Source organism: Cupressus sempervirens, chromosome 10, assembly GCF_028749045.1.
Source record: "Cupressus sempervirens isolate cs-2001-9-10 chromosome 10, ASM2874904v1, whole genome shotgun sequence".
Classification (NCBI taxonomy): Eukaryota; Viridiplantae; Streptophyta; class Pinopsida; order Cupressales; family Cupressaceae; genus Cupressus; species Cupressus sempervirens.
Genome location: NC_143127.1, coordinates 505,930,266 through 505,953,616, shown reverse-complemented (window position 1 = coordinate 505,953,616; position 23,351 = coordinate 505,930,266). Strand labels below are relative to the sequence as shown.

Here is a 23,351-nt window from a genome sequence, read left to right as displayed (position 1 = left end):
GGACTCCAACCAGTGTAGAGTCTCTTCTCAAGATGAGAAGAGGGATAAAGGGTAGGGTGTTATGGGCCCCTACCTGTCAACACAAACCTGGTATGAGTATGGCATGTTTAATGGAAGAACGGAAGTTCTTGGTTATTAGCCCCGATTGGGCATCTGAATTGGTGTTGTGCTTGACTTCTCCTGTTGGAAGAATCCACCTTTCCCTAGTCTTGATTCATTGTGAATCCTATTGTGTAAACCATGTATGATTATGCATGCTTGATGTTCTTTTGGTTCTGCTTGGTTGTCACCCGATCAGATATTAGTTTCCTCCAGGGTTCTTGAAATGAGATTCAGTAAACATTACAAACTCCTTGATTATGATCATGAATAAAATGGGATAAAATTGTTGTAATTGGGATTGATATCCTATGAAATTGTATTTTTAAACCTTATTGTAAATGGCAACGAAGCTGGGTTTTCTTCCTGATTCTTTCCCAGCTGAGCCTTGAATCAGGTTTGCCAATAAAATTGGTGTTTTGAGCATAATCGTTGGTCATGTGATTAAATTTTGTAACACATTATTTTTGGATGGATGCACATCAAAAATTAGGATGAAATGATGATAGTTTAGTAAGCAAAATTTTCGAGTTCTTTTTATGTTCAAAATGATAATTATGATTGAGGAAAGAAAGCAATGGCTATGGTTGATTTATTGCAATTCAAGTTATTTAGGAGATCAAATTTACCATGCATTATTGTGACCACCACCTTTGTGTAGTATAAGAACATCAAGGAAGAGAAGTCCATTGCCAAAATTTGGTTGTCTCATTGTCTTGGATAGAAACATCTCTCAAGAATTTAGAATACTTGATGTTTGAGTGATAAACAAAAGTATTTTCCAAACTAAATTTGATATCATAGCAGAGATAGTATTCATAGAAATGATTATCCTTGTTGATTTTTATTATCATTTTGGTTCTAGTATATAGTAGCTGTGGATGTACATTCAAATTTAAATCTGCATGAGAATATAATGTTAATCTTTGAGAAAGTGGTTTTTAAAAAAAAAAAACTTCATAATGCATAGATAGGAACAATTCAGATAGTTTCATATCAAGCCTTATCATGGAATATATATATATCCATTGTATTAAGTTTAATGTTTGCATTATGTAGCTCTTCAATTTTGATCCAATTTTGAAAAGGATTAAATCTACTTTCCACACCATTCCAATTTTTTTTTTTTTCCAAAACATCCACCTACAGGATGCTGGAAATTGTATTGAAGAAATTGTTCATTCTCTTGGTTGAACAGAGAATATTCCTTTAAATATCCTCTTTTAAATTATATGATGAATCTTGTAAAATTAAAATAGAATAATAATGATATTTGAAATTTTGTATAACATAATTTAAATCAATATATAAACTAAATATCCTTCCTCACCCATAAAACTTTAATAACTTCAATGCCCTGTCTTCTCCTTTAGCTGTCAGCATGAAAGGAAGAATTAAAAATGTTTGAAATTTTGTTTTGTCATCATAGCGATGACGTCGTCCTTTCACATCACCCATCTCCTCCTTTCCTCCTTGTATGCTCCTTCCTTCTCCTTTGTGGAGGACTTGGGCATGAATTGCCTTTCCTTACACCTGCGCTGGACATTACTGACGCAGGTCAGTTCTCTCATGCAGCGCGCAGGTTGAAGCGCTTGGAGAAGCGCGTGCCTTGGGGAATGGAGGTTGACGTGTTGGGGGGGGGGGGGGGTTAGGATAAAGGGTAGTGGTTAGGTTTGGGGGTTGGTTGGAGTTAGGGGTTAGTGGAGTCCTTGTTAATAGGTAATTTGTTTAGTTAGTTAGTAGGTTAAGATTAGATTTGGTTTTATGTTTTAGAATTTTGATTAGTGTTATGTTAAGTTTAGTATGTTTAATATGTTAGGTTAGTATCTAATTTATTTTGCTTGGGTAATTCTTAGTTTATTAGTTAGTTCTTTTTAAAAAAAAAAAAAAACTTAAGTTTAGATTTAGAATTGTTAAGTGGTTTTATTATTTGTTTTTTTGTTTCTTTTTTTTTATTTTCTTTTATTTATATAGTTAGTTCAAAAATGATACTTTAGATTGTTAAAGAATAATTAGTCGATATAATAAAGTATTAAGGTTATTTTATGTTTTGATTAAGGATTCCTTGTTGTCGATTGTTAATAAATTTTAGTTTCATAGTTATGTTTAAATTTGCAAATACTAATTTAGTTGGTTTTAATTTAAATGTAATCTAATTGTTTTAACCATTAAGTAGATTAAAATTATCGATTAATTGGCTATTTAAATAAGTTTTAATGTAGGTTTGATTGATTTGTCATTGCAAGAAATTTTAGATCCGAATTCATGAACATTGTTATTTAAGTAAGTTTTGTTGCATATCATTATAAGTTAATGTAATATCATAATTTTTTTTGATATTAATCTTATAACAAAAGTTTTAAAATTAGCGATGTTATCGTCCTCTGGTTTAAAATCTTAGGATGCAATGTAGGGAACCTGTACTAAAACTTCTATCTCAGTCTTATCAAACGTAGAGCATGTTTAAATATTAATTATTAATCAATTTAAAAAAAAAAAAAAAAGTTGTGTGTGTTTTTGCCCTCTTAGTTTGGGCATGACACTAAGGTTGGATGATGTGTGCCAAGCATATATAATGTTTGGAATTATAGTTGATGTTGTGATATATCTTTTGGTTCCTCTCCATCTTTTGGATTAAACTACCTTTAGAATAATTATGTTTTGGTGGGTAACCTCTGGGATTTCCCCCTTGTCCCTTATTTTGGCCAATCTAATTATTGTTTAGCATTGATCCAAATGGTATAAATAAAATGTTGAATTAATTATGATGTGCATGGAGTACATGTATATTAAGGAAGATGTAGGTTTGAAAAGATAGCTATATATGATGGAAGTCGTGGACCTAAATTGAAAAAGGTCATTGGAAACATCATGTCAAAAGCATCCACATTCTAAGAAGAATGTTTGAAGAAATTTGTTAGAGGCCTATTTTATTATACTTCACCTCATGTATTTATGTTGAGATAAAGAGCCTATTCTTTAAGTCCTTTATATCTTTCCCCAAGACAATTTGTCTTAGCAAGCCTCTTGTAATATTTTTCATATATGTTGAGTTTATTTTCATTGTGATTTTTCCATAGTCAGGGTTTTCGTGCAAATATGGCATTGTCTTGTGCGTTAGCATTAAGAGTTTTATCTTTCATTGCCGATGGTTAATGTTGCATATTTAAAATCAAAATAAAAGATCAATTTTGATAGAAGAGTGATTCACCCCCAATATTTGAGTGTGATCAATATAATCTTGTGAGAATTTGAGTTCATTATGTGACCAACCATTTATCCACACATACACACACTCCCACATATGCAACCATACCTTACTTAGGTTTGAATATACTCCCTTTGATTTACCATTTATTGCACTTTCCATATGTAGACATTAATTCTTTAAATAGATTGAACTTATCTCTTATATTGATTCAATACCATGATAAATTTGATCCCTAAAGTTCTAAAATTAAAATTTAAACTTGGCTAACTCTTGCCCAATCGGTGAAACACATGCATTCATGATTATTGTTTGATTTTAAAACTATTCATACTCAGACAACATTCATGAGATAAACCTTCTATCGTTGCTTTAAAATAATAAACATTGCAATAAAGCCATAATCTAGGACATTACATAGACTCTTGTCTAGTTCTCTTAGAGATTGACTTATGAAAACATGTCTCTTACTGATCTAACAAAACATTTTTGAATAAACCAAAGAGGAAGAGATAATCACATTAATTGGAGAGTAGAAGTGCATGAGTAACAATGTAGTGCCTCTCCCATTTGACTTTTGTAAGTCGTCCTGATGGATGCAACCTTGATGATCTTTTGTTGTGATGAGATCATGATTGTGACCCTGAGTGGTCTACACCGTTGAGGTGTTTGGATTTATGTTTCTGTATCAGTTGCTTTGATTATGCTTTTGACTGATCTATGAGATTATGATGTGATTTTTTGTTCACTGAGGTTTGTGCCAGTGGTTACCAGGATCGATGTGGTATCATGAGGTTGTTCTGTGATTACCCTGAGATGTGTGCAAAGATTGCACTGTGTACTTTTACCATGCTACACTGGACTAGGTTCCTGTAGCAGTGGTTAGTCATGTTTTTGACTGTGTTTGCTTATGTGTTTTAAATGCCTTTTTAATGCAGAGTAACCAATCATTATTAAATGCTTAAGTAATTAGAATGGATTGTTCTTGTGGGATTATTTTGGTTATCTGCTGTAGGCATTTACCTTGTTATATTTCTAATTAGAGAGATATTTGTTACTCATGTTATGTTTACATTTGAGAGGACCCAAGGGTTAGATGCTACACTTTGATTCCAGTATCATGGATTTTAGACTACTATGCTGTTCAGTTAATCATATTGCATGATGATGCCATTTTGAGATGACAGTGTGTTTTATGATGTTATCTGGTTATCTGGTATTTGGACATACCTCTGATTATGTTATGTGATGAATTTAATGCTATGGTTATTTACTTCATTCCTACGTTGTTATGCTTTATGTGAACGTGAGTGATGTAAATAGATTATTTTAATATAATTAATTAAATGGTTAAATTAGGTGATTTAATGCATTATTGCTTCGGCTATGTTATTATATGCAATTGCACTTGATCGTGTTGTTTAGTGTGCAGGATTTATATCCCTGGCAGTGGCACATAGAGTTAGTGATTCAGCCGTTCATATTTTACCAATGTTGTCCTTGTATGGTCGACGTATCTTTAATTAAATGTTTAATTTAAACCTTTCGGTGATTGTTAAATCCGAACTCACTTGCATTATGTGATTAGACCAGTAAGTGTGTTTGTGCATTTAGAGGTTCGCATTGTCACGAAAAGTTATTAAGGAGGTTTATGTGTTTTTGGGTTTTCAGGCTTTTTAATTGATTTATTTTAATTTCTGGCAGCTTTGCCATAGATGAATTCCTATTTATAGGAATAGCCTGTTTTTGTTTGGGTCTATTCGGGGTTTAACTAGATTGGCTGGTTAAATGCCCTAATTGATTATTCACCTGAAAAGTGAATAAATATCCAAAAAGGAATTTAATTCCTCGCTTCTCACTTTTGAATTGGAAAGTTGGAGAGTAAAACCCAAAATCTTCTTCATGAGGATTTACTGTTTTGTTCGTTGTGGGAGCTACGGGCGTGGGATCGTCGCGAGGTTGGGCTCTTTGGATCCAGCTCAGGGAAACCTTGGATTGCCGCGATTTTCAGCTACTTCTGCGGGATATTTATTTTATGGTTCAAATTCTCGTTTTGCCCTTTTGGCTGTGAGGTAGGGCTTTCCCATTTTATTGTTTCTGCTCCGTTTTAGCTTCTGTTTTTGGTAGCTGTTTGTTTGGAGGCTGAGAACTAGTGTTCCCCTCCGTTTCTGTATGTTAGTTCTACCCGGTTGGGCGGGTATGAACATTTCCCTATTTTTTGGGAAGAGGGTTTGGGATTTTACGCTGTTATGCTGGCCGTTTTTGCATACGGTGTCTGATTTCATTTATTTTTGGATTTTTGGAGTTTTTGAACCCAAAGGCCAAATGGGTTTTAATTTTGAAAGTTTTTCAAAATTTGGGATTTTCACCTCGTTTTGCATGCCGCCTTGTTTTCTCGAGTTTTCTTGGCACATTGTGGTTCGCGGACTTGGATGATCTGTTTGGATATCAGTCAGACCACTATTGCACTTTTATGTTGCATTGGGGTGCGTGTTGCATCCGTACTCCCGACATGTTCGGTTGAGTGATTTTATACTTATTATGGTTTCGTTTAGACCTTTGCTTTTGTTTCGTGAACACTAGGATTCGTGTAGAATCCATACTCTCGGATTGAGGCCGGTTGAGTGAGTTCACGATGTTTGGTCTTGTTACATCATTGGGATTCGTGTAGAACCCATACTCTCGGATTGAGGCCGATTGAGTGATTTCATGATGTATGATTTTATTGACTTTGGGATTCGTGTAGAATCCGTCCTTCCCGTGTTGTTTTTAGTTGGGTGTTTTCTTTGCATTGTGTTCTCATTCATGTCCTTGTGTTATGATCTTCGTGATGGTGGTGCGCCACACACGAGTACGTGCGCGTACATTTGTTGGGTGACTTGCGAGGCTCAATCTTTCGTGGATTTGTCATAAGTTATGATCATTGGGGTTGGGGATGGGAGTATGCATGCCCACGGGCACTTGTCGTAGGATGAGCATGGGTAGGGTAAGGTAGCATATGGAGGGGGCTTCTACCTCACAGCCTGGTGATCATTGTGCCCAGAGGGTTGGCGAAGGAAGCTTTAATTAAGTGAAAATAAAATAAAATGTGTGACTGGTAATAAAACTTAAGATAATAAAAAAGTTTGGGGTGCAAGAGCCTTTCCGTTGAGGGATGTTGAATCTGCGCAAGTCCTAGCTTGGGCTTTTTGATGCCAAGCGACTCTCCATGATGTTAGTCCCTACATAGTAGCCTATTGAGTGTCTGACTAGGACCTGTACTCCTTGCATTGTCTTAGGTTCTTGGTTGCAGCCATCATACTGTCTGGCGTGAGTGTTAGCCTTGGATGTTGTGCTTTATGTGTGTTTGTGGTTGGATCTTTATCTCCATCAGCATGGCGGGTGTGGACCTATGGGTGCCACGTGGTTGGGAGGCGTAGCTACCTTTACCATTGCTAGGGATTGGTGTACAGAGACGATCTTTTGTCCTAGTGCGACAGTTGCTGGATGTCTTCACTTGGTACTTCGGGTTCCGGAGTATGCTTTCTTGTGATTTATGCTTTCTTTGGGATGCTTGTATATCATGTTTGGATGATGTTATTTTATTTGACACATTCCCTTATTATGATGTTTAGCATATGATTAGATGCTGTGAATTGTTGTATTAGCATATCTGTTGCTTACTGCTGTTTAGCATGTGATAGGTGATGTTATCTACTGTAGGATTATCTTTATGCTTTACTACTAGCATGTTAGATTTCCTTATGCTTATATTGCTGCATGTTTTAGTAGTGACATCCCTATTACAACAGTACTGACGATCTGGTCGGTGGCTTGGGTGTTATGCGCGGGGGATGGCTAGGACCCACGATGGTCTTATGATGCTATTGACGGTTGGGAGGAACCGCATACTTAGTTTGGTTGTTTTGTTCCTGAGATGCATTTCTGTACATTGCGATGTTGCTTTTGTTCTCTGTAATTTTTTTTTTAGTGTGTTCTTTGCTGCTGTAGTTTAGATGGTTTGGTGTTCTTCATTCTGTGTTGTTCCTGCACTCGAGTGTTCATTCCTCGAGCCTTGGTGGATCCGGTACTCCCTGGTGTGGAGGTTCTTTGCTATTTTTTGGTCCTTTTTGCTTCTGGGAGTGTTTTCGTGTTTCTATGGGCGACATTTGTTCAGCATTGTGCGACACTGATAAAGTATCGCACGCCCATAGAAAGAATGTCGTACGATACTATAAAGTATCGCACGCATTACTGGAGAAGTGTCGTACGACACTGGAAGAGTGTTGCACGACTTTATGAGAAATGTCGCGCGATACTTTTCTAGTATCGCACGCCTTCTTGAGAAGTGTCGCACGCAGTAAGAGAGAAGTGTCACCCTCCCTTAGTAAAAAGTGTCGCACGATTTTTGTGAAAAACCTGCGCATGCCATCAGTGGGCACTTTTCTTCGTGTTCCGATCTTTTTGAGAGTTGATTTGGATACCCTTTTTGGGCGTTTTTCAAGCCTATGTTGTTGCATTTTGAATTCAGGAGGTTTCTTTTGAAATTAAGTTTTTGGGTTTCTGTTGTAGTCCTTCGGGGTTTAAAATATATCGTTTAAGTATAAGTTGATGTATATTTAATAATTCCTTATACTTAAGTTATATTTTAATATATGCGACAAATCGTTTGAGATAGGTTTCAGACCTCTCAGAGATAAGTTATGGATTCTAGGAAATTTCAGGGCTTCAGAAATCCAGACTTAGCCAATTTTCAGGGCTTCAGGATTTCAGGCTTAGCCAAATTTCAGGATTCTGCATTTTACCCCAGCTTGGTGTTTCGTTGATGAGTGGTCATTTCTTGTGCCCTCATCTTGTGGTGGTGGTTGTTGGCTTTTGTTTGGGTGTGTCAGTTAGGTAGTGGCATTCAGAGATTCGTTGGTTGCCAAGATTGTGTTGAAGTCTTCCGTTGCGATCTTTGTGATCCCTGTATGATGTTGTCTTGTGCATTCATACTTGTAAAAAAAAAATATCTTGGCTTGATTTGAATCCTTGTTTCCAAGGATCTCCGGGTGGGGCATTACAAACAAAATCAAATTGGTGATTAACAAAACATATCCACACCTTTTATATGATTTGAAGACGACAAGACAAGAGTGCAAAATTAGTACCTCACATCCATCATAAAGCTAAGCCCATTAGGTAGCAATTACTTTTCTAAAATACAATTTAAATATGAATTATCTAAGTCCACATTTGTTATAGATTTATCTACATTAATTTATGCTTATACACACACATTGTTGGATTAGGTAAGATTAACCATAGTAAAAAGATTTTCTTTTTTCTTTCAATTTATATGTAATTTCTTGGTCTAAACATTTATGTAGAGAGACTTTATTTATTTGAATTTTTATAGCAAGAGTCTCATGTATACAAATAATTACTATTTACAGTCGTTTCAATAAAAATGTATAATTTTATTTATTTTTTACTATTTTATAAATTTTATTGTTTTCATATAGATATGTTTCATACACATTTAAAAAAATAAAATCTATAAAGCAATGTTAAGATAAAAAGTTAAAACAGATAAGAATGTAATCCATTTTTATTTGATTCTTATGTCTATAAAAGTTAAAATTCTACTTCTCAAATTATTATTGCTCTATCATTTAATAATAATAATAGATATTCTAATCTATATTATTATACTAATTTTTCAATGGTAATTAGTCCCACTCTAACAATAGAAAATTCCGTATTCTATTATACTCTCAAGTTTTTCCATAAAATCATATCTTCCTTGAAAAAACAAGGACCGGAAGGTACATGGGACCATGAGTTTAGTGTTTCTTTTGCTCTACTGAAGTATTTGCTGGATGGGCCTGTCCTTCGCAATTAAAGTGAATTACTCGTAGCAAAAGCAATTGCATTTGCATTTGCATTTGATTAGTCAGCCAATTAAGGGAAGAACAAATGTTGGAAACAAGTGAAGTTTGACTATGTTAATCATCTGCTAAATTAAATAATCCATAGTTAAAAGAGCCTGTGAAGGAAATCCAAGAACCATTCACATTCACGCATTGCCCTAAAAATGTGTGCACAAGGCTAATTCAGTAAGTGTGAGATAGAGATGGATAGGAGGTGATAACTGTAGAGCAGGAATTGTTCAATTAATGTGGATGAGAGCGTTGTTTGAAAAAAAAAAAAGGATGATAGCAAAGTGAGAAGCAATAGAAAAACAGATTGATTATTCTCAATTATTACTGTTGGTGAGTGCAATTTAGGAGACGGGCTTCATAAAGTACAAGGAAAGCAAAACACTTTGGTGTATGTACGATCTGTTATTTTCCTTTTCTCATTTGGGTATTTACGGGTCAGGTCTGGTAGAGCTCTGCCATTTATATCTCTGCCCATCATGTAAATGTTGGGTGTTTGGTGGCGGTATTGCTGAAATTGCATGAGAAATAGAAAGATATTGTGATTTCATGAAAAAGTTCTGGAGGATTAACTAGGATTGACCTTGTGAAGCAGGGGGGTCATCGGTCACCAGTCGCCACCACATTGGATGACGTTAGAGGAGATGAATTGATTGACGGGGGTACAAACAATGGTCTCCAATGCCACTGCAGGAATGCTAGCGAGTGTTTTTAAAACTCTGGATTTTTCGGATCTCATGTTTTGAGTCCATTTTTCTAACGAGTGATAGTGGGGAGTCAGTTTTAAGGATTAGAAATGATCAAACAGATACTGGGCAGGCTACCCAGAAAGCCTTCCAAATCAGATAATAACAGCAGTAGCATCAACTCTCATACCAATAGTAATTACGATGTGGGTGTGGCAAATATTGGCGCTCCAGCGCCCTCATTACCAGGAAGAAGTGGGTCTTTGTCAGCTTACAATAACGTCAATGGCGGCAGCAGCAGCGGCAACAATAATAACGGTAGCAGTGTTGCATCATGGCCCAATGCAGGCAAGAAGATGGCTTCAACAATTTACCCGGCAAATGGAACTAGCTATGAGGCCCTCGCATCCTTCAGAGATGTACCCACTTCGGAAAGACAGAACCTTTTCATCAGTAAGTTAAATCACTGTTGCGTTGTCTTTGATTTCAGCGACCCTAATAAAAATATTAGAGAAAAAGACATCAAACGGCAGACGCTTCTGGAACTGGTGGATTACATAACATCTGGCAGTGCCAAGTTCACCGAGCCGATGATGGAGGAAATCAGCAAGATGGTGACTGTTAATTTGTTCAGAAGTCCACCCCCTTCTTCCCATGAAAACTCAGGAATGGAGGGCTTTGATCCAGAAGAGGAAGAGCCCACCATGGAGCCTGCATGGCCCCACTTGCAGATTGTCTATGAATTCCTATTGAGATTTGTTGCTTCCACAGATACAGATGCCAAGCTGGCCAAGCGATACATCGATCATTCCTTTGTTCTCAGACTGTTGGATCTCTTCGATTCAGAGGATCTCCGGGAAAGGGAATACCTTAAGACCATCTTGCACCGAATATATGGAAAGTTCATGGTGCACAGACCGTTTATCAGGAAAGCCATTAATAACATCTTTTATAGGTTTATATTTGAGACGGAAAGGCATAACGGAATAGCGGAGTTGCTGGAGATTTTAGGCAGTATTATCAATGGCTTCGCATTGCCATTGAAGGAAGAGCATAAACTCTTTCTCATGAGGGCGCTCATTCCTCTTCATAAACCCAAGTGTGTCTCTATGTACCACCAGCAGCTATCTTACTGTATCACCCAGTTTGTAGAGAAAGACTTTAAATTAGCAGATACTGTCATCAGGGGATTAGTTAAGTACTGGCCTATTACCAACAGCCAGAAGGAGGTGATGTTTTTAGGAGAATTAGAGGAAGTCCTTGAAGCTACCCAAGCAGCTGAATTTCAGAGGTGTATGGTTCCTTTATTTCGGCAAATCGGTCGTTGCCTCAATAGTTCTCACTTCCAGGTAATATATTCAACTTTGTAGATTAAATACAGATGATTAGGTGCAAGATGCTTCTAATGTTTACTTTATTACATTTTACGATCTCAAATCTTTGCGTAGCATCTTTAAAATATATGAAAGTATGGGATATGTCTATTAAACTTTTGAGTTTTCTTTGTTTAGATAACTAATTCTTATCTGCAGTTGTGGATGGATCTGGAATATAAATGGAATTGAATTTTTTTGACTTGGAAACACCTTTTACATTTCACTGCAGCCTATTGATTCAGGAGTTATGAGAGACCTTTGAACAATTTACCTTTTGACAAGAGTTGGAGAATTCATTTTTCAGTGCTCTACAGTTGCATGTATCACCATTCATTTTATAACTTTGTAAATGTTAATGTTGTTTGCATTATAAGTTTGAATATTGCATGTTGTTTGGTTAAAACAAATTGCTAGCCCTTTTAACTATTGAAAAGCCATCATCGAGTAGGTAGTTTCAACATCCCACAGACTCAGAGGGATGGAGTAAAGTAAATATTTTATTTCTATTGGCACGGCACAATCTGTATAGAATCATAGATAACCAGTGAAAGTAGCTTCTGATGTTCCTTACTGTACACCAGTCATGTATAATCGATCTCATTATATTGATTAATATTGCTTTACTTTGGTCATTAACCATGCCTTGAAAGTTCAACACCTTAGCATCCATGAGTAACTTATGATTTGTTACAGTACATACATAGAGGAAAGTAGAAGACATAAGCAATTTGAAAAAACCTGAAAATGATATGGAAGCCGTACAGAGGTCTAATAGCATGTCAAATAGATTTCCTAATCAACTTTCAAGAATGGTCACAGTATTTGGGGGAACTTACATTCAGATCTGTAAAGGAGTATCAATATTGTAGAAATTTAATGTGAGTTTTGAATATGGCTGTCATCTTAAAAGTCAATGAAATGTGTGCAAAGATTGCTCTAGCTCTGCCCAAAACTGTTCCTATTGCAGTTTTGGGATAGTCATGCGCAGAGCACAATGTTCATTTCTTTTTCTAGAAAATTCATTCTAATTATAACGTGCATATTGAGTAAATTATGGGGAATTCAGAAGCATACTGAAGGCAATGGCGTTGTGAAATGCCTGTGACATTTCTTTTTGTTGTTTTCACCCTCCATCACATGGCAAAATTTACAAAGTTTATAGCTATCTATTTGATCAATTTTTGTTTTGACGGAAGTGCTTATTTACTTTTGCACCATATTGCTTGCATAAGTGTTTTATTCTCATCTGCATGTGAACGAGCATGACTTGTTTTCAAGGTAGAATTATTGACTTCTTTGTACTGATTTTTTTACTTCTGACTTCTAATATCATTTTTTCATATTTTGTAGAACACTTTCTCTAGATTAGCCTGTCCAAGTTTTCAAAGCATGTATGTTAATGCATAATGTTCTGACTCCTGATTGGTTTAGCTTTTGACTAGAAAATAATATGTTTTTGACCAAAGTTACCAAAGCATATCTGCAGGGGCAACCCACGCATTCCACCACATAATTGGCTAGTATTTTTCATGTACGGCCTGCTATTATATACAAGTGCCATATTAAATGATATTTGTATGAGAAATTATATAGGAAGTGCCATCTAAGTCGAATATTAATGATTTTACAAATTCCCTTTGTTTGGTAACCTTTGGCTTAGACAACACTCTTAAGTGGTATCTTTCTTATCTATTTTCCCAGGGCTTGAACCTGGTCAGGGCACCCAGTGAGTTGGGTGTGGAATTTTACTCATTGTTGAATCTTTATTGTGTGTCATAGAGATTTGAGATTTGAACTCCTTTATGAAATTCCGTGTGCTTTACATTTAGAGTTTATATATAAAGTTATAAAGATATATGATATAATGAACATATAAAGTATATGCATTCACACAATAAAGGAAATACATTATATATATAATTGTGGGAGTATTTCCAATCATACATGAAATAACCAAATGCTGATTTTTGACTTGGGTTTGTTTCCATCCCTTTACTTGATTTAGTCATCACTTTCGAATCAGAAACTGTAGTTCAGAGACTGTGTTTTCCATAGCTTGAAACATGTTAGATGTTGCTGATTCCCTTTTTCCGTTTCTCTTGAAATGGGTAAAGGAAGACGGGGTTATCCCTTCAAACATTCAATTGGATGATTTTTATGCAGGAGTCTCTCCATTTGGTTTAATAAATGACTGCAGAGAACTTTGACATTTGTGAAGGCAATCAAGATGGCGATAGTTCTATAAACTATTGTGTCTGTTTCCACCCTTTTCTGCATGTTTTGATTTCCAGGAATTTTTTTTTTTGCTTTCTTCCGTTTAAAAACTAAGCAGACTTTTCATTGATTGAGATATGCTGACCCATTAGTGGTTAAAGTTTGGATCTTTGTCTAATTGAAAACAATGACTGATCATATCTATAGATATTGAGAAATTGGCTTTCAATATCTCTCAACTGTTTGGAGAGCTTTGGCTATGATATAATATGTGTTCTTAGAATCATCCCAACAATTGTACGCTGTTAATTTTGGTATGCTCCACCTTAGCACTTGGCTTAATCATTTTCAGAGTAAATTCTAGTGTATAATGGCTAACATAAACTAACTGAAAGACCACTACAAGCTTATAAGGTTGAGCCAGGATTAATCTATTACATCACCATTGATGCTTTTCAGAGCTCAAGTTGAGGATAGCATATAATAGCCTTGCAAAAGCAGGGTGTGTTGGGGAATTTCATTCATTTCCAAACAACAAAGGAGTGAATCAGAACTTTGTCAGTTTGAAAATTTTAACTTTGATATTCTTTGTGGATAACTACAGTGGTATACGGATTGTTGAATCTTGTTAATGTCATGATTCCTCAGTCTATACAGTCATCCAATACGAGGCTTATGGATTGTTGATTCATGTTAATGTCATAATTTGATATCTCAGTCTATATAGTCTTCTAATGCTTTTTAAGATGTTCATGCTGTGAGCTAAATTTTCATACAAATTCAACCAGAGATGCCTGTGTATGCATATCGTTTTTAATACAGGTTTGCTAAACTGAAGAACACAAAGACGTTAAACATTAACAGATGTCAGATCTCCTCTTGCTTCATCAGTCATGACTCATAAGTCATCAATGACATGGAGCACCATGTTGTCAGTGCTTATGACAAGTTTTTCTCCAAGCTATTGGATTTATTTTATATTATTTCTCTATTTGGGCACCCTTAAGTAATTCTAGATGATGCTTTGCTATTCCACGAGCTTTTAACTACTTTAAAATGATTTCTATTAGATACTTGGTAGCATGCCTATATTTTGCTTCCAGAATTCCCTAACTTTTGATTTGAGGTAGGTATTTGTAAATTTTACTATTTTTGTTAGTTTTCTTCTGCCATTTTACCAATGGGTTTATTTTACTGTTTATGTGGAGTTGTAATTTTCTTTAATAAAATAGTTGGTTGCGTTTCAATCATCCTTTATGTATTCTTATTCTATTATAAAATGAAGTCTGCAACTTTTCAAATGTTGTTTATTTTCTCTACACTTTGAGGAGTATATTCACACACTGTGGTCGTCTCTCAAGTCTGAAGCGCTTTCTATATTATTTCAAGGTGAAATTCTTTTGGCAAAAGTTCAATATTATTTCCTAAATTTTTGAACATAAGCTTTGAACATGTAAATCTTTCTATGTCTTCTATCTCACCTCAAATGTTGATATTCTTATTATACTTAGTCACTGGGAGATGCGTCTCCCCCTCCCTCTGAGACATGTCTTGGAAACCCACGTGTCTCCGAGACCTTTCATGATTCTCGAGTCTTCAAATTGAGTGGGGACTTCGACACAAAGTCTCCCAAAGTCTGCCTTTCTCCCACCATGAAATTTGAAGTCCCCCGCATGTCTCCAAAGGAAAAAGTACAGGAAAAACAAAATATTTCATTTTTGAGCCTTTGAGCATCGTTTGGGGCCTGACGACTTTGCATTCGGACTGAGACTGGGATTGTTAGGCCCTAACAGGCATTTGGAAGGAACATTAAATACATTTATTTTTTCCATGCCTTGCATTTACAGTTCTGAGTTTTTTTGTTTGCAAATCAGCGATTCAGCATCGAACAATACATTTTTGAATTTCAAATCGTAATCTGATATGTTCATATGCTAATGTGATACTCAGAAACCAGATGTGCAGTGTGAGTTTTGAACTATTTGACTCTATACATACCATGTTTTGATTTAGTGGTTTTTAATTTTTAATGTTCATACTTAAAACTTTACATTGTTCTTGTTTTCCGATTTCAAAGCTCCATGTTATGATATTTCTTGGAAATAAAATTATATTAAAAAAATTGGCCATCTCCATAACCCATCTCCTATTTTTGAAAACTTGCCATACCAGTACCGGTACCAGTAGCGGAGACCTCCCAGTCTCCCCGTCTCCAGGTGACTATGATATTATACTTTGTCATCAGTAATGTGAGAATGTTTACTTAGTACATTGGTTCCCTTTAGTTGTAGTAGTTGTACTTCTTGTGGGTCCTTGGCATGGTGGTTAGACCCAGCTGGACCAGAGTCTTTAGACCAGCTTATTATCTGCTTTGCTGTAGATTTTTAGTTTCTATATAAATTTGACCAAATCATTGGCTTTCTGAAATTTTTTTGGCCTCCTGGAAGAATTGATTTTTTTGGACCTGGTAACAACGGCCTTCAGTATTTGGTTGTTGCAACATATTGGCCTTAGTTCATTCTGGTGTCTGATCTTCCTTTTGGTGTATAAGACCTTTTTATCACCTATTGTAGTGTACTCTCTTAGTGTACTCTATTGGCAGATGTTCATGTCACACGTATCACTCAACTGTAAACTCAAAATTGGGAGCCTCATCTGATATTTTCTGTTTGGACATTCTACATAGTTTGTTATCTTCTACACATAGTGTTTTAACTTTTTTGTATTGGCATCTTTCTCAAATCCAAGGCTTTAAATTTTCTTTTTTCACAATCTATGGGATGCCTTATCTTTGCAGTGTCACTCTATTACATCCTACCACGAGGTGGAAACTATTTATATGTATAAATCAATTGATTTATGTTTTTCTGGTATACTTGATGCCAAATACTGTATCCTCATGCAAAGAAAGAAAAATCAGTTGCAAAAGAATGATCTGCAGAGCATTTGTAAGCATTATCGTTTTGAGAGCCCTAGTTCAAAAGCAAAATTGTGTCCTAAATGTATCAAGACAGTCCACTATTGAAAGGAAACCTTCAATTCGTATGGTTTTGAGATCACTTCGAATCTCAGAAAGAGTTCAGATGGCACTGAAAGGAAAATGGAGTAATAACCTGAGGGATGTCCTGATCAATGGTGTATTTGTCTCGGATAAATCATACCAGCATTCTACTTGTATCTCTATTTTGATTGGAAGATACGATATGAATATTTCAAACCTACTATCTGGTGACAAAGAGGATGATTAACTATGAGAGAAATGAGTACAATAGAGTGTTTATAAAGATCCAATGGTATTTATAAGAGATAGGAGACTTAAAATTAGTTTTACAAGTGTAGAAAGTATGCATTTTTCCTGGACCATTTTTAACTTTGGTTATGCAATTTATAATGGTTGTGACCCTAAAAAGGGGATGAACTTACATTAGAAGGGCTCATTTCAGGCTAATAAATACTGAAACAGCATTGGAGATTTCTTTTCCTCATGATTTGCTATTTGTATGCCCACTTAAGAATGCTATGTATGAATTATGTCTTACTTGTGTAAGATATTCATCTCTCATGTTAACAGTTTATTTTAAAGTGTTGTTTTGCACAATATTTCATTATGAAGTTTAAAACTGTCTTATTGTTCTCTACAATATGCCATTTATATGATGTTTTCCACATGAAGGATGCAGTTCTGCCATACTAGTATGGCACATATGTGGGTCTAAGTCCTGTCGATTTCAATCCACATGTATAAGTGATCCATGCATCAAAGAAGAGCAAAGAGGGAAAGAGAGTAAACTAGAATTAATTTACTATGGAGTTTGTGGATCTCTCTGGATCAAAGTAACGAGAATCAGAATCAGATCGGAATCGGCAAGGCCGAATCGAATCGTGAATCTGAATTGAATCAACCACGAATCGGCAAATTTAAAAAACCCTTGGAACTTAGAGATTTTAACAATTTAAAACTTATTCCATACACCCTTTATTGAATATAAGTTAAACACACTATAACATCATCAAATAGAAGTTAACATACATAAACATGGAACTTAAATGATAAATCATCACATTCATAACTATGTTACACATAAAATATAAATTGTAGGCTGTAGCTGAAGTAAATTGAAATCATAGGATCATAATGATTCAAATCATAGAATATATGTAAGATGAAGATCCATAAGACATCAAATCATAAATGCATGTAAGAATCTAAGATGAAGATCCATGAAACTTATGTATGTAAGGTGAAGATCCATGAAGATCCATGAAATGTATGTATGTAAGAATCTAAGATGAAGATCCATAAGACATCAAATCATAAATGTATTTAAGAATTTAGGATGAAGATCCTATCTTCTACTCATGCTAAACAATTAGAAGGCCCTCTAGGGTTAAAACAAAGAGGAAAAGCAAAAAATAAATTAAAAAGACGTGTTTTTATTAAAAAAATGTCTTCATTTTTGGCTGCCCGTGTGGCCGATTCATGTGATTTTTTCCATGAATTGCATGAGATTCATGACAAAAAATCGGTGATTCGATTCACTAGCTCCAAAAAAATCCCCAGGCATGAATCGAATTGCCAAACCGGCAATTTTGGCGATTTTAGGGTGATTCTCAGAACTATGCTCTGGATCCACATAATTCACCAAATCTAGAGGTGATTTTTGTTACCACATTTTGAATGTGGGTTATACCATCAAATTATCTTGATAATCTGCCGTCCTCTTTTATCCATAAGCGATAAGAAAGGGTATTGTAGGAAGATATCTATGTTAGGAAGAATAACACAGTGGTATCCCCATTATAAATAAGAATGCAGTATATAGATCTATGCTATGTGGGCATCCTGTCCTATTTCAAATGGATTTTGCTCCACCTATATAAATCTAGAGGTGATTTTTGTTACCACATTTTGAATGTGGGTTATACCATCAAATTATCTTGATAATCTGCCGTCCTCTTTTATCCATAAGCGATAAGAAAGGGTTTTGTAGGAAGATATCTATGTTAGGAAGAATAACACAGTGGTATCCCCATTATAAATAAGAATGCAGTATATAGATCTATGCTATGTGGGCATCCTGTCCTATTTCAAATGGATTTTGCTCCACCTATCTTATGCCATCAAATAATGGTGATCCGTGCACCAAAGAAGAGCAAAAGGAAAAGAGAGTAAAGTAGAATTGGTTTACTATGGGTTTTTTAGATCTACTTGGCTCTACATAATTCACCAAATCTAGAATGGTGATTTTTGTTACCACATTTTGAATGTGGATTATACCATCGAATTATCTTGAAAGATTATTGGAGGAAGATAAATCCATGTTAGGAAGAACAACATATCACAGTGGTATCTCCTTTATAAATAAGAATGCCGTATATAGATCTATGCCATGTGGGCATCCTGTCTTATTTCCAACAGAATTTACGACACCTATCTTATATTTTGCTTACCTGGACATAAAATATTTCAATTGTGCTAGTTCATTATTTTTCCAACAGATTTTACAACACCTATCTTATATTTTGCTTACCTGTACATAAAATATTTCAATTGTGCTAGTTCATTATTTTTCATTAACAGAAATACTGGTTTTAATGGGGACTGAGAATCTGCAAAAAGCTGTTCCATGATGGTAGAGTCTCATTTTGTGTGTTGGCCGAAATTGCAATAGTCACATTATATGCTTGAAAATCTTGAAATGATCTGGCTCTGGTGCATCTTTGATGGTGAGAGTATTTTGCAATGATTTTGTTAAAAGATTTCAGTCGTTCACTTCAAACATGCTATACCTATGTCCATTTAATAATGCTCAAGTCACACTTCACATTTATCATAGAAACTAAGAGTAAGAAATGTTTCTTTCACTTTACTTTTTATTTTGAAGGGGTATTTCAAACAAACTTATGAGAAATAGTACTATATATTTTCTCTCTTCATATTCATAATCCTGCTATGCCTCATTCTTAAGGAAATACACATCTTTTGTGTTAACAATTTATTCTGGAGACTATCGCATAATCCTAATATGCTAAATCAGTTAATGATTGAACAATGATTTGAGGGTATAAATGTTGGTGTCAAAAAAGCACATTTAGAATGAAGAAGCTGTGGTTACATGTGTCTTATGCTGGCCACATAAGTAATATAATATTTTTGTCTAGGCTTTTCATGCCATTGGCACAGGCATCCTCTATAGCTATGGATCTAATGTGACTGTTGATCACTACTGAGGCTTACACAATATTATTCACTTAGTTTATGTGGTATAACAAATTTCAATGAGCTCCAATGGTGTACACTGTTTACTGTCACAGGTAATGGATAAAACTAGAGGTTAATCATATGTTGCTCTCTTTTTTTGTAATAGAGGCTTATTGGAATATTATTAATTGTGCTTTGAGTATTTCTGTTTGAAAAGAAGATCGCAAGAGTGAAAGAGAAATAATATTTATGTTCAGAAGTGACCAAAATAGGTCATTGGGATAAATACATCCATTTACTATTTAAAAGTGTTTAGGTAGAAAAGAACGTGCTTTATGGATCAATTGAACATTTATTTTAGCAATTTATTCCGTTGAAATGATGTACAGATTTTCTGTGGTCATCTAGTTTTGGTACTTACTCGAGTTCTATACTATAAACGAGTATTTTTCACCAATGCAAATATTAATCACAGTGTAGATAAGTTCAATTCCAATGTTGGGATCACTCATGGCTGTAGACTATGCCATGTGATTTGCAGTAATTGTAAGCCTCTTCTTTGATTACTATAAATTTTTCCCTTACCTAGGAACTGTATGCTGAGAACATTATCACAACCATAAGACTGCTATAAATTAAGAGTTTTTGTATGATTATAATTGAGCCTATTGAGATCGGGGTTGACTTATGGAAGGTCGAAGCTGGTTGTTTGGCTGGATGTGTGTCGAGCTGGGTGAACACTCCTAAGGATGATGGTTCATCAACAATGAGTATATCTAGATTGCAAGATCACATTTAGCCTGGTGGATGGTTAGCAAATTGCCAGATCACATTAAACTGGTAATTTATGTAGATCTATGAAAGGGTAATTCAACACACTTGCTAGATAATTAGTCAGGACTCAGAAATTGAGTGCATCTAATGGTCTAGCAAGTTTTGAAAAGGGTCAGGCTCGATAAAATGAAGGTCAAATTTCAATTGTTGTTTGTGTGATGTTAGAAATGGTTCTGATAAATCAGAATCTATACAGTATATAATTGTTATATTGAATTGGATTCGTGAAAAGTATTTAAAGACATTGTTTATGCAGGAGCAGAAAAGGGAAAAAGCTGTCATTTGAGCCCTACTTATTTTTTAACCTTTAACACTCATTCTGTTACTGTCTGCTGTTTAGAAGTTGATATTTGCTACCAATTTTTGATATGTTTTTGGTGTTTTAGGATCTTGATTTGAATTTTGTTTTAAAAAAATCACATTCTTACACTTGTATGATTTTTGATAAGTCTTCCAACTGCTAGAGTTCATAAATACTTGATTTTCCTGTTCTTTCTTCTCATGGCACTTCTTTTCATTCAACATGGAACTTATCTGGATAACTGATTCCTGAGTGGTTGCTTCAACTGAGCAGTGAACTATATCTTCATATGTTGAGCTTTGGAGAATTTCGTTTCCCCTTTCCCCAATCTTAGATGTATTTGCAATTTCAAAGAAAAATAGATCCCAAATTATGAAATTTAGGCAAAATTTACATGCTCATTGAATTCATACAATGGGTCATTTATTATGTGCAAAGTTTCTTAGGAGACAAGTTATGGAATGATTACATATATTACAACCAATATGTCAAATTACTCAGGTGCACTCATGCCAGGTGTATAATCTGGAGGGTTCTAGCTTTGTACTGCAGTATGCATTTTGTTTTGCATATACTTTAGCCTAAAGAACAATTTGTTTTTTTACTTTGAATCTGTTTAAATAAATATCTAGATATGTCAAGGGTTCAAAATGATATATCAAATTTGAAAGTGCTGATCTCTATTAAAACATAATTTATTTTTTAATAAAGTTTTACAAAATTTAGGCAGGTGACAATTTAATCACAATCATGAATTGTTTTGTTGGTGTTTGGATTCGGTTGAAGTCCTCCATCTCAATATAACTTTCTTTCTGTCGTTTCTTTTTATTTTTATGATCTCAACCAGTAGTATTTATATACATTACCAGAGCTTTGGAAATTTTCTTCCATAATTAACTTTCAAACAGAATCAATCTTGATGTTCAACTATTTTTAATTTTTTGGCATACTATTTTTAATGATGATGCATATAGTTTTAAACTTTTAACCTTCAAATAATAAATATTTCTGGTCTGGTATGTTTGTCTTTCCTTCCTCAAGTGCAAATCATAAAGTTGTTGAATTTTTGCATAAGTTACAGAACTTGTAGCAGCAATATTCAATTTATCTCCAGACCTTCTTTGACCAGAGAATGACCTGCATATTCACTATTAATAATAATTATTATCCTTCACAACTACTATAGTGCAATTTACAAATTTCTTTCTTTATTAGTTCTCTGCCATATGTTTTTTCTTTTTGTGGAAGCTCTTTTCTGTCTTTAGCTTAAGGTAGTTCAATGAAGTTCGTGACAAATCTTTTATGTGCTTTATCAAGGATCAAATAGTAAATCAACTCTGCATCAAACACTGACATGAATGATTTTGGTAAATAATAAATATCATAGCTACCGAGTTTGGAAATCTGAATTTTTGCAAGTGTGATACAATCTGGAATTGTGGAAAATTTATAAGATTTTTGTTGCTGCCTGAGCAGTGAAAATTTTCTTGGATGAGGTTTTGCAGAGAGGCTTTATTTTTATATTTCATAAACAAACTTATAAATAGAGTATAAAATATCTTGGTTAGATTGTTTCTGTTTGCATGAAAATTCTGGATTTGATTGGAAATCTACCTATGGTAAATACATGTTACTTTTAACTCTGGTTTTATGTTTTCAACTTCTTAATTTTTTTATTATTTTATTGTACCATGGCCTGTTCATCCAACATGTGTAGGCATATATCAAGAGTTCCAGTTTATGAAAGTCACCTTATTACTACTCCAACTGCCATTCCCCATTCTTTAGCCAATTTGTTCTGTAGAAGTTCCAGAGATTGTTGCTATAAACTTTGATCTCCCAGAATTATGCTGAGATAAGGGGCAGCATTCTGTACATAAATTCATTTCCTCTTTAAGTCTTAGACATAAAGAATAAATGTATGCACTGTATGTTGAGGTTTAACCTACAGAGAATAAATTATCTGTTGATAAGTCCGTCTGTCATTCCTAAAGAGCAAATCATGCATTCCTTGAATTTTGGTTATATGCTACTGAACCTGTAGACGCAATTTTTGATATATCTCTAGACCTTTTTTGATAAAAAAGTGTTGCACATTTTAACTACCCATTATAATTATTATTATTGTCTACTAGATAACTCTTGTTGTGCAATTTACATTTCCTTTCTTTATTAGCTAACTCTTGTCGTGCAATTTACAATTCCTTTCTTTATTAGCCTTCTGGCTATATGTTTATTTATTTATTGCAGAAGCCTAAATCTCTCTTTAGCTAAGCTATTTTAATGAAGCTCACGACAAATCTTTTACTTTGTATTTGCTTTATCAAGGATTAGTTGTAAATCAATTATGCTTCAACTATCTTCATGAACAAACGAGTTGGGCGAATAATAACTACCTGAGTTGCTGGTACGGGTTTGGGTACATGTGTGAATACAAATTTTCTGAAGTACACAAAATTGAAAAACTAAATACATTTGATAGTATGATACTTCATTATTGATCAACAAGGTTGCATGGTTATGTGTACCCA

At 34.7% G+C, this 23,351-nt stretch overlaps 1 protein-coding gene across 1 annotated transcript in view; it reads left to right on the top strand.

The window, feature by feature from the left end:
* Positions 1 to 9,064: 9,064 nt before the first annotated feature.
* Positions 9,065 to 23,351, top strand: part of LOC149534884 (serine/threonine protein phosphatase 2A 59 kDa regulatory subunit B' gamma isoform-like) — a 32,206-nt gene continuing 17,919 nt past the window's right edge. The window contains exon 1 of the mRNA XM_089807303.1: positions 9,065 to 11,242. Coding sequence (XP_089663429.1) covers positions 10,004 to 11,242 — 1,239 coding nt within the window. The 5' untranslated portion in view covers positions 9,065 to 10,003. The remainder of the gene's footprint in view (positions 11,243 to 23,351) is intronic.